General features: G+C 37.3%; 1 protein-coding gene across 3 annotated transcripts in view; it reads left to right on the forward strand.

The window, feature by feature from the left end:
* The window catches only part of UGT8 (UDP glycosyltransferase 8), an 81,467-nt gene extending 69,863 nt beyond the window's left edge, over positions 1–11,604 (forward strand). For all 3 annotated transcript variants that reach the window (XM_058549959.1, XM_058549957.1, XM_058549958.1), the window contains 4 exons: positions 454–596; positions 2,077–2,153; positions 4,989–5,208; positions 10,051–11,604. In XM_058549959.1, the coding sequence (XP_058405942.1) occupies positions 454–596; positions 2,077–2,153; positions 4,989–5,208; positions 10,051–10,414 (804 nt within the window). In that variant the 3' untranslated portion in view covers positions 10,415–11,604. The remainder of the gene's footprint in view (positions 1–453; positions 597–2,076; positions 2,154–4,988; positions 5,209–10,050) is intronic.
* Positions 11,605–13,092: the final 1,488 nt, after the last annotated feature.

Here is a 13,092-nt window from a genome sequence, read left to right on the forward strand (position 1 = left end):
CTCAGACCAAGATAAAATCAGCCCACTCCTAAAATAAAGATTTCCCTGGGTGGGAGTGGGGGCAGTAGTTAATGGTTTTGTCATATGTCCAATCCACATCTTTCCCTTGTATCTTCATATAAGTTTATCTCTGGCCGTGTTTTAAACATCAGTTTCAGTTTTTCGACCTCTGTCTGAGATCTTAGGCCATTAGCTACTGATTTTTTGTTGTTGTCACTTACTTATTGATCTTATCAATTAACTGTCTGCATTCTTTATTTCAGTGAGCATTGTCAGATGAAGTATTTTAAACAAAAGCAGTTATTTAAAGGAAAATATTATATCCCCTTCCTTACTTTCTAATTGTTTAAGAAAATTACCTGAAGGCTTTTTTTAAACCTGGATTGTTGATCACACTAATTATGAACTATATTGGTCTTTCCATAAAATTAACTGCTGCATTTTGATTTACAGGATCTCCAAAGGTGGGTAAATGGTGCTAATGAACATGGCTTTGTGCTGGTATCTTTCGGAGCCGGTGTCAAGTATCTGTCAGAAGACATTGCTAACAAACTGGCCGGAGCTCTGGGAAGATTGCCCCAAAAAGTGCTTTGGAGGTAAGGTCATAATAAGGTCATGATATGGGTCATTTCTTTACTGTTGATTTTCAGTATCCTCCTGCTTAGCCTGCAGGCCCCAGGAAAGCACAGCACATTGACTCCCAGCAAGATTAGCAGGATGCCCCTGACTTTTTATTTCATTTCTTAGTGCATTGAAATCTAGGGATTAATTTATAAGACTGTGATGGATAAAGAGACATCTAGATTATAGCATAGAAAAAAGATATGATGCAGAATGATTTATCCTTGTGTCAAATGCCTTTTACGTTACCCTCCACTTTCTGCCCTCATTTACCCTTCTATTATTTATTAGCGTTCTAAAAATTTTTGTTGTAATTGCGTGCATTTTTATATACTCCTTCAAATCAGTGTTGGAATGAGGTAGAGAATGATGGATGAATGAATAAATAGGTAAAATATTTCATGGAACCTTCTGGTCTCCCGCTTTGTCTTCTTTATAAATGCTTTTGATTTCTTTTATCCAAAAGACCAGGCCTTTAAAAACACAATAACTTGGAAGTTAACACTGGTTAAAACAGCCCATAGATAACCCTAGCTTCCTCTGAGAGGCACTGCCAACATGTGTCTGTCTCTGGAATTTCCAACCCAATGTGTAAAAGTCGGACCCGAATACTCAATTGAGCATGTAATTAGTTAGTATACGCCACCACGCTTGGGCTCCGGGGATGCAGCGGTGAACAACATCGGCCCCAGTCTCAAGCCGTTACAAGTGGGCTCAGAGTAATAGGGCCTTTTCCTTTATAAGGACTGTGTAAGGGTTAGCTTCCGCTTCCCCTGGCTGAGCTCTGAGATAGATACAGATTTTATTCCAACGGTTTAGGACTTTTCTCTCCGGATTCTAGTCCTGTTGGATTTCCCCCATTAGGCTTAACCCAGACAGCACCCCTGCTGCTTTATTTAGGACAGTGTGTCGACTCAGTTCAGACTCTTGCCATTCTCTCGGTTGTTAAGCACCTCTATGGTTTATCTTTCAGAGATGAAGGCAGGAAACAGCCTAATTAGAGCTCCTATCTCTGCTGCCATGCCAGAGAAGAGTACTTGCTGCTTTCTTTCGATTCTCATGCCTTCCCTAGGCCCCGGGTATCAAGGATTGGAGCTAAGACTGCGGGGTGCTGGCCCTCCCTGGTCCTTCATGTTTCCCCTTCTGGCTTCTGGGGGAGAATGACTTTCTAGCACAGGTTTATTTGATTACTTTTTCCTCCATCTTAGTTGAGAAGAGCTGAAGGAAAATAGGTGTCAATATAAGCAAAGTGTTTCTTACTTATCCCTCAGTCAGTGAAAATGTGAAAAAGAAACTAAATCAAATTTTTGTTGTTACCAAAGCATGTTTTCCTTCTTAAGAATATCAACGAAAGATCATGTAACATTTATTTTAAATCTGATCGTTTAACCAGACAGTCCATACCAGGAATAAAGTTTGATTTTTGAAAGATTCGTTGTCTGGTGTACATTTCAGGTTTTCTGGAACTAAACCAAAGAATCTGGGAAACAACACTAAGCTCATAGAATGGTTACCGCAAAATGACCTACTTGGTAAGTCAGTGACGTGCGGGTACTTACCTGGTTTTTAGATTTTAGTTGCGTAAATGTGATTTATATACTTGAGTGGCTTATACAATATGTAGTTCATGATAGGACATTATGTTATCTAGTATCTCAAGTCTTCGATTTCAGACCACAAGTCAAATCTTTATTTATTGGAAAATAATTTGTGAAGTATAATCATTTGGGCCTATAAATTAAAATTTTTAGATTAGTCACCAATTTTAATTTTCTGGAAAATGTACTTAAACTTTATAAATTAGCAGTGAGTAAAGTTGTGACTAATTAGGCTAATCAGCTAAAAGTAGTAAAATTAAAACAGTGAAAATGTAGGTTTGTATTATGGTTTTGTTACAGATATATATCTGAGAACCCCAAGGAGTTTGACATTATTTGTTTGAAACCAAAGAGAAGCAGAAGGCCAATGAAACAGTCAATTTATTTTAACTTTATTTGGATCATCTGCCTAGATTTCTCTCTAAATCACCCGGCATTTTTGAAACACTATTTCTTTTCATTTATTTATCTCTTGGGATTCCGATCCTCAAGTCAAAACTTAAAATAACAATTATATGCATATGTTTTAACATATTTGAATCTAAATAGATTTAACTCTTTGTTCAATAAGCACAGATAGTAAAAATGTAAGTTGTTTTATTCATTAAATGTCTAGGAAGGTGTAATGCGGTATTATCCTCTAAGATATTATTTATTAAGGAAATTATGAAATATTGACCATCATTTGTTCAATAATACTAAAATCTAACAGATTGTGTAAAAGTTGCTTTAAATTTTAAATTATATTCTTAAAAATAGCCTTTAGAAAATATTTTTTAGAAGCTAAAATGACCCTTCCTAAAAACTAGCAAATTGAATTTTGTAACTAAGAAACAGTAAGCAATTTTCTTTGTATATATATAATTCCTTTTCATCTAGTTCATTATAAATACTGTTCTGTAAATGATAAAACTGAAGGGAAAAAAAGGCAATTTACTTTTCTCAATACTTGTGTTCTTTTTTTCTTTTTTATGTCTTTACTGTTATCACTTCAGATTCCATAGAAGGTAGGAAAGAAGCAGGAAATTTAAATAAGGTGTCTTGACCGGCAGCTATCGCAGTGAAACAGCCTGACACCACTATATGGGAACATCTAAACTACTCTCGTGATTTTTTCTGTGAGGCTCTATAGCCAGGTGTAGCTACTCAGTGGTCCATACCCACAGGCCTCCTCAAGTTCATGCTCCTCTGGGATCCTCAGAACCTCAGCTCTCTGCCTTTTCTGAGATTAGTGTACTTTTTAACTCTGGGAGTGACCCTTGTGGGTCCCCTATTGGCTTCTATGATCAGAAGATTCCTCCAGGATGAGAAGTGGGAACAAGTCCAAGGCCAGCCTGGTGGCATAGTGGTTAAGTTCGCACGCTCTGCTTCGCGGCCTGGGGTTCGCAGGTTCGGATCCTGGGCGCGGACCGGCCCACCACTTGTCAAGCCATGCTGTGGCGAAGTCCCACATAAAGTAGAGGAAGATGGGTGTGGATGTTAGCCCAGGGCCAGTCTTCCTCAGCAAAAAGAGGAGGATTGGCAATAGATGTTAGCTCAGGGCTGATCTTCCTCACAAAAAAAAAAAAAAAGGAAGTAGGAATAAATCCATGTCTTTTCCACCCCTCTCACCATACTGCTCCCTTCTCTCCACACACTGGCTCTGTTTTATTTTTCACTGCTGGACTTGGTGGTAAGGTTTTGTTCAAAGAAAGGGTTCTGCTGCTAAAAAGAGAGTTTGAAATCCATTGCAAGGGCATCTCCCTTAGTTGGGCTGAGTTGAGAAGCCACTTGTGGGTGAGGGCGAGAGACCTTGAGTGACCAACCCCACTACACGTTGGGGTGGGAAGGCCCTGGAGCCCCATTGAGGCCGAGGTTCACACACACAGTCCATTTGTACCTGATTTCTGTATATCTAAAACATCTGTATTTTTGCAGGCTGTAATTCCTTTCTGGCCACATAACGCACTTCCTAAGTGCAACGTTTCTTTGTCTTACGCTTCTTAGGCAAGTCTTTCGATCCTTTATGAAACATAGACTACTCACGAGGAGATCTGGGTTTTGAAATCCATCGTACCTCGTTAATTTTGATAAATTATCTCTTTTATCCCCGTGACAACTGGATGTTATATGACATCTCATCTCTTACAACTAATTTTTATCAGTGTCTGTCCCTACTTGTTTGCGTAATTAAAATGTAAAACTACCCTAAAGTTGTGAAGCCCAGATGCTGACATGACTTGAGAGTTGTAATTACTGTGTGCTGTACAGTGTTGGTCCTTGGATAAGCACATAAACTCTTCATAGACTTCTGGAATCCAGCCCCACACTTTCACATATGTTTTTTTACAAAGTGTGTTTCACTTTAATATAGATGAATGCTTGAATAGCCAGAAATTAGATGTCTGTTTTTAGTAGAATGTGGTTATACTCTGGCATTTTTTGACATTTCTTGCTTTCATTGACTTCCTATTAATTATTAGCCATTTAAATAGATGTTGCTAGTCAGTTGATATTTGTGTTTGAGACAAAGTTGTAATATACTTTTTAAAGCTATAATTTTTAGCTACTTAAAAATGGCTTTTAATTGATATATATAAATCAGATAATTATGTATATAACGAGCATTTTAATTGGTATAGAGCAGAGATCAGTGAAATTATACCTTTAAAAATTCTGTATCTGAAATGGATGTTTATTATAGTGTCAATTTTTAGGAAATTTCTGGAAAATCTCTTCTTAGAGTAATACATCATGTTGTAAGTTGTTTTCTTTTTTATCCTTCTCTAGGGCACTCAAATATTAAAGCCTTCCTGAGCCATGGTGGTTTGAATAGTATTTTTGAAACTATGTATCATGGTGTCCCTGTAGTGGGAATCCCCCTCTTTGGAGACCATTATGATACTATGACCCGGGTACAGGCAAAAGGCATGGGGATATTGCTGGAATGGAAGACAGTTACTGAAGGAGAGCTATATGAAGCACTGGTGAAAGTTATCAATAATCCCAGGTAAGGTTTCAATTAATGTTAAAGCAGATGGAATATATATACCACTGCATATTGTCAATTATTGATTATTACTAATAGGTTGTCAATAAACCACTTATAGAAATATCCTTTAGATTCCTGTGTATAATGCCTTGTGCATGTTTTTTATAATTTGAAAAATAAAAATAGAAATCATTTGGCCAGCCATGTATGACCTTGAATAATATTCTACCAGTATTTGCCAAACAGAGGGAGAAACTACCATGGGAAGAAACAATCATTGGGTTCCTGTAATGTGTCAAATTTTGTGTCCTTTATATCATTTTAATGCTCATAATAACTGTATGTCACCGTTTTCATTATTTGCATTGTAGAGATGAGGCACTTGAAGCTCAGAGAGCTTAAGGAATTTTCCCACAGTTACACAGCCACCAGAGTAGAAATTTGAGCCAGGACTGTCTGGTTCCATAGGGTGCTCTTTGCACTGCTGGGTTTCCCCAGGACTGGGTATCCCTAGAACACCAAGATTTAGTTACTCAGGTGAAAGACTAGTCAGAATCCTTATTTTATTTTGTTTTTTAAAATTCTTGGTGTGTCTTGAGTTAACTCAGTTCACAAACACGTCTCAAAGGGTGGAGAGCCGGCCTGTGTAGTTTTAAATCGAAGCAGCAATTTTCCCCATCTTTACATGACATTTAATTGATCTGGCATTTCAAATGACATTAACCTTTGGAAGAATGTAAGCTTGTTCTGTTTAAACCATGGGGGGATATGGCTTAACACTGGATTGAGAAACGCTGCCATATACTAAGAAACAACTGACAGTCGGTAAAATTCTTTTATATAAAATGATGCAACTTTCGTGTGAAAGGCTGGAGTCAAGGGAATGGAGGTTCGTTATGCTGCCCTATGTGGGCTCAGAGGTGGCCTTCATGCTCTGACCCCTTACAGGATCCAGTGTCCTGGTCACAACTCTGGCACGTGGGGCAACATGTTCTATGACGAGAGGTGCCTGAGTATGGGATCGCTTCGTCTGTGTTCTATAGCTTTTCTTTTAAAGTCTAGTGTTTTTCAAACATGATGTTCTTTGGGAAAATGGTATGTGTCATACAGGCTTTTTTAGGAAGGTTTGTAAAGTGCAGCCCTGAAGTAGAGTTTGTGGGGGGTAGTTGCATGGTTACTGAGATTGAGTTAGTTATGCAGAAAAGAGCAAAAGGCTGGATTATCCACAAGTCATCAGCCTGACTGTGTTCTATGAGGTATAAACAGGGCCAGATCAGAGACCAGGCTATAGTCTTAGGTCACACTGCAATTAAATCCCAGCTGTGCAATCTTGAAGTATACGTAAGTGCTTGATTTCAAAATATTTTTTATTTTGTGCAGTGAATAAATTTATATCACTCCACAAAGTATGCATATGACATATAATGTAATGAGTTAATTGCATATAACCCTTTGACAGTTTAAATATTTAACTAAAAGCCTTTTGTACATTCAGGATAGGAAGATGTCTTAGTCAATATGAAAATGACAACGATTTGCGTAGTATGTTCTTTGCTAAAAGTCATTATATGTAAACTGAAGTCACTTACCTTTCTTTGCTTTAAATATGTGACAACATCCCATATTTAACATGCAATAATGATTGAAAAGTCTGGTTTGCTTCACTAATATTGCATCCAAGATATTCTAGTTTAAACCAGGTAAACAATATTGCTGAAGAAGTATTACTTTCTTTTTTTTACTCATAACTTAAAGGAAATCATTACACATCTTACCTCTTCCCTTACTAGTTTTTGGATTTATTTAATGAAAGCTATTGCTTTTGTTCTTTGGGAGGAATTCTCTTGCGGCTGGAGATTTTATTATTTTAAAGCGACTTGTGGAGAAATATGGGTAGTTAATCTTCATTCACTTAGCACGTATCCAGGCTGTGGTTATTAACTTTTAATAGGAGACACTTTTTCGTAAAATATAATGTGCAAGTCACACGAACTCCTTACAAGGTAATTTGTTTTGTTAAAAGGGGCTTTATCCAAGAGATTCTCAAGAATAGTTTGGAAGTGGCCATTTTAATCACATTCTTCTTTTTTTTTTTTTTCATTTCACAATCTTCCTATGCCTGCTGGAAGAAATTTTGAATTGTAAAGCAAACTATGCTGAAAGGACAATGCCTCTTAACACTAAATTTGAGACCACTTCTATCATGGAAACTACCTCCGCTTCAAACTAATCTTTCAGTGAAATCCCCAATATCCCTTCCCAATTGATCCCTGTTCTTGCTGCCTCTGAAAGGAAGTCATAGGAAATTGGATTGGTTAGTAAGCATCCAGCTTTATGAGTCTGCTGCTGGGTAGGCGGTAGGGGTAAGACTGATGAGAGTCCATACTCCACACTCACATAGCTGAGGCAGATAAGGACTGACCCAGGACCAGTGAACCTACTGAGTTTCATATGAGGCGATCAGTTATTCAGCAGTGGCGGAAGTCAGATTCCCCACAGAAGTATCTTCGTCACATGCAATCTGTTTGATCGTCTCTAGAGTGGCTCATATTCACAGTGACATTAAGGTACTTTGAGGACCAAGATTGTTTTTATCCTCCTTCTCCTTCTTTGTTAAAATAGAAGGTTGAATTTTATTTTCGAGGACACCATGTTTCATTTCTGTATTTTAAAGAGAACTTTTACTCTGTAAGAATTTCCTCACAAAATGGAATCCAAGTCTAACTTACCTTTTGCCGTCAATTAAAAATAATGATAGATTACAAAGCAAGATGAAGATGGTATCTTAATATCTGGATGAGGTTTGACACTTTTCAAGCAACTGGATTTATTGTATAAGAGTAGTTTTGCTGTGAGGCTATGATGAGAGAGAAAATGTGGCTTTTCGCTTTTTAATTAACATATAATTTTTCAAAATACAAGAAAACAATTTAAGGTAACAATAGTTAACAGACATTTTACAATGTTCTGTAGTTTTCTCGTGAACTTTTCAACACATGATAGGAAATATGGCTTAGTAGAAAGATCATGGACTCTGGGAGTCAGAAAATTATGGCTGAAATTCTAGCTATGTCACTTAGCAAATATATGACGTTGTCCTAATTGTTTAATCTCTTTCCTAATCTGCAATATAGGAATAATAATGTTCCTCTCATTTTCTCATCCTATGTGGTTTTATAGAAAGAAATCTGCAAGTAATAGCCTTGACTTGAGATTTCTCAGTCCTAACCCTCTACTGTTAACTGCTTCTCAGGTTTGTTCTTCTTATATTTGTTTCATGTTTAGGACTAGAGCTAGATCATACCCCCCAAAAAGGTATCAAATCAATGCATAAATATCTGAGTAGACTTTTCATTAGGTGCTGATCCTCCCATAAATCCATCCTCATATTTCTATCTGCTTTCTGGACCTCCCCTCTCATTCTGTCGCAAACTGGGATCATTTCCCCAGCCTGTCCTGTGTTCAGTTTCCGTGTCCTGTTAGTGGCAACCATGAGAGTCACCCAAGTTGGAAACATTGCAGTTACATCTGACTTCTCCCTTTCCTTGGCATTTCATCCAGGCTCTTACCAACTCCTTGCCACCTCTTCCACTACACCATTTCCCCATCTGTCTAATCCCACTACCATTTTGGGGGGCAGTTTGTCTTTTCCATTTGCGTGGTCTTTTGACGGGTCTTCCTGCCATTGGTCTCTTCCTTTCTTTAATCCTCTCCCCAAAGCTCTGGATTAATAGCCAGTCTCTCTATCTAATGGCTCCTTGGTTCTAAGAACCAGGCTACATATATTGTCATTCTGAACACCCATGAGCGAGACTCATCTTCCTCCAGGCTAACTTCCAACCAAACACCCCTCATGCTACACGCTCTTTCCGAATGACTTTGTTCTAGGCCTGCTCTTGCTCTCGCATCTACATTATTCAGTTCATACTCTTCTCTTGGCCCGTCAAGTTTTCACATGTCCAAACTTTTATTCCTCTGTAAAGCACAGCTCAAAGGACACATCCTTCCTGATGAGTTTTGTAGTCCCTCCAGGTGGAAATTATTTCTTATGTCTGAACAGTGCAAAATCAAATCAAGGATCCGTGTTCAAGGGGCTTTGGCTGTGTGTCACAGGTTGGCACACACATGTGCAGTTATATATTTTAAATTAAAATGTTTACATGGTATTTTATCACTTTTTGTGGTTATCCTCTTTAACTGATTTTTTATTAACCATTTAAGAGAGTGTTTTCTTTATACATTCCTCCATACATACATGCATATGCATATATATATGCATATAATTTCATATGTGGCTTCATAGTGGTGTTTCTCAACTCCTTTTCATCTGTTTAATAACTATAATAACCTCACACCATCACTTAATGTTATTTTAAATCAGAACAAAATTAAATGTCATGGCTAAAAGAAAAAAATGTTGGGACAAAGGTCTGCATTTTGTCCTCTATCCCTCTCTTAGAATTTAATAAATTCACTCTTCTTCCTGGTTGAGACGCATTGATTAACAGTATTTCAAAGCATATGGAGAGAAGAATCACACATGTGTAAGAGGTATATGGTATAGCATAGAAAGAGCGTGGGGTTTGGAGTCAGAAGGACTTGAATCTGAATCTCAACTTTGTAATCATAGTCAGGTTATTTATTCTCTCTGATTTTCATTTTCCTCACCTGTTTGAAATGTATTTTATTGTCCTAACATAAGATAATGTGTTTAAAGCACTTAACACAGTGCCCGGCACATACTAGGTACTTCATAGAGGATAGCTGTCTTTATTATTGTCCCCATTTTTAGAATGGGAGAGTCGCGATACTGAAACTTATATCTCCGTGATCATTCTGTGTTTTGCCTCCATTCCGTAGCTACCGTCAGAGGGCCCAGAAGCTTTCAGAAATCCACAAAGATCAGCCTGGTCACCCTGTCAATCGGACTGTCTATTGGATAGATTACATCCTTCGTCACAATGGAGCCCATCACCTCCGTGCTGCGGTCCATCAAATCTCTCTCTGTCAGTATTTTTTATTGGATATTGCCTTTGTGCTTTTGCTTGGTGCTGCCTTGTTTTACTTCCTCTTGTCCTGGGTGACAAAATTTATCTACAGGAAAATCAAAAGTTTGTGGTCTAGAAATAAACATAGCCCAGTTAATGGACATTACCATAATGGAATCCTCAATGGCAAGTACAAAAGAAATGGCCATATTAAACACGAAAAGAAGGTGAAATGAGCCAACAGCCCACGGGATAGTCACAGAGCTGTTCAGTCATTGAATTTTTATTGCTATAATTTAGTCTAACAACTACTAAAAGTAAAACATCAGTAAACAATTCTAACACTCCCTTATCTGATCTCACTAATGAAATGCTGTGGAATTAAGATGGCTGTAAAAAGCACAAACCTAAAATGCAAAAATGTATTTTATTCGAATACTGATGCAGAGTTTTGGCACTGAACCTTTTAGAAGCCTTAATTATTTAAATCAATTAAGTGACCATGTCAGACCTTAGTTTTAAATCTTGATATGTTTGTGTCCCAGATAAGGAATGGTTTCTTTTCTCTTAAAAAGATTTGTTTGTATGTGTGTGTGTTTTTCCTAATTAAGGGAATTTTTAGCTGGCTGCTTGTTATATTTGTTGAAGGTACAACACATTCAAGAATGAAATAGAAAGACAGGTTCCACATGTTTCTCTTTTAGAATTTGATGTATGTGAACTCAGAACAGTACCATGAAAGAGCACTTTTCCCTCAAAACTGAATGCAGAGGAAGAAAATGAAAAGATAAATGGCACCAGTTTTCATCCCTTTTTGTTTTAGTTTTGTTTTGTTTTTCGTTTTCTTTTACAGACTATGGACACTTCTGGGGGAAAAAACATACCATTAAGTAAATGTATAAATTAGTTGTCACATTTTACTTTTGTCTTCCCCCTACCAATAATTTGCCTTTGGAAGAGTTTTATAGTTTTTTCTATTTCATTTCAATGAGTAACATTATGTTAAATGTATAATTAAGACAAAGCAACAAAGCTATGACATTTGTTCAGAAGTACTGACGATTATTGCTTATGAGGCACCTTTAAACAGGGCTATTATTTGAATGTTTTTGTAACTGTTGGATGGCTTTTCTACAATGTAATTTTTGAATGTTAAGATGTTATATTTCCAAAGTTTTAATTTTAAAAACCGTCTTGTTCGTCCCTTTATTGTCTGGGCCACACAATCTATATGGTGCCAAGATTTAATTCTTTTAACTGGAACCTTTGCAGTTCTCCATATTGGTACCTGCTTCGTCTGAGAGGTTTGAGATCCTGTTAACCAATCAGACTCCACCTGAGATACAGAAGTGACAGAGAAATTGTACCACTTGTTTGTGAAAGTGAGTTTCTTGTTTCCCTCCTCACTCCCTCAACCCCCACCTCCGCACCCCCACCTCCGCAGCCTTCTCCAGTGGTCGCTGATCTGGAACAGTGACAGTATTCATTTGAGAGTAGGGATGCGAGTCACAGACACCATAAAATCAGGACCTCCCGGCTGAACCGTTCACCAGTGGGCAACTATGAGTTTATTCCATGTCATTCTGTTTACTTAGCATTTGCACTACACATGTTGAGTGTGTGCTTTATTTATTCGTAGTTTGAAATCCCATGTCTGACAGCTGAAAGTAGAAAAATACAACATTTACCTAATGGCACTCACTAACATGGGAAGAGTTGTGAAAATTCTAGAATGCTGTAAATCCTTGTCATACACTATGACATACGACTTCGTTCCACTCCCACCTGGAGCCTCTCTCCTCTACTTAGAAATAATGTCACAAGTAGTTTTCTAATGTACAGTGCAGACAGATGTACTGCTCTCTGAATACTTGAAGAAATGGTATTACACATATAAGCCTATTAGTTATACCTTTTCACAATCTTATCATAGTGTTGCCGTTAAAGGGGAAAAAAAGACGTAGGCAATGAAGGTGGGATGGTATCAGGACTTAGAGTGTATGAATGAGTTGACTTTACGTTTTTGGAATTGGATGAAATTGACAGTAGGCACTCACTGGATGGTTAAGCATACATTAATCTCCACTGTGATAAAAACTTAAACAATAAACATGATTTAAAAATAGAGAAATGTTGTTGGAATAACATTTTTATTCAGATTTTATTTTACAATATTATGTATGTCCATTATAAACATGTTTCTAAAACAGGTCTCCCAACTTTTATATGTGTATATGAGTGTGAAAACAGTGTGTTACATGTGAGAATGTTTTTTATTATTATTAAATGGAGGGATTTACCTTACAAGTACATCAACATGGATCTTAAAATTGTCCCAGAATTAAAAATGTTAAGTGTAGGTCTTTACTGATCATTGTTGTTTTTTTCTAGTAAGTTTATTGTTAGCCAGTTTTGGTAAATAGAGTGATTTTAAATTTTCCACATTTGGCCTAGATTCTCTAATAAAATAAAGTTTTCAAGAAGGTATTTATTCATTTATTTTTTAAAAAGAGCCTCTACAAATATTTCCATAGCTTGTCATCATCACGTCAAATGCAAATGAGAATTAAGACACTGATCCATTTTTCCTCCAGAGCCAAAACATTTAATATCCCTCCACATAGACACAGGGGCCGAACTTGGATGTCCAGGATTGGAGGGAGCTGATGTTTGGGTTAAAGCAGTGGTTTATGATAGAAGTTGAAGAAGGCTACAGATTCTCTTCTGAGAATATAGAAACTTTGTATTACAATTTAAGGACATTCCCAGGCTCCCAGGTACTACATTGATCATTTTCTGGTAAGGTCTTCTCTGATTATCAATTTAGGCTTGGGGGTTCTGTCCTCAGAGAATCACTTCTGAACTTTATCTACCACATGTTGACCCCCTGCCCGCTCCCCCCCGATTGTGATAT

The sequence above is a fragment of the Diceros bicornis genome, chromosome 11, assembly GCF_020826845.1.
Source record: "Diceros bicornis minor isolate mBicDic1 chromosome 11, mDicBic1.mat.cur, whole genome shotgun sequence".
Lineage (NCBI taxonomy): Eukaryota > Metazoa > Chordata > Mammalia > Perissodactyla > Rhinocerotidae > Diceros > Diceros bicornis.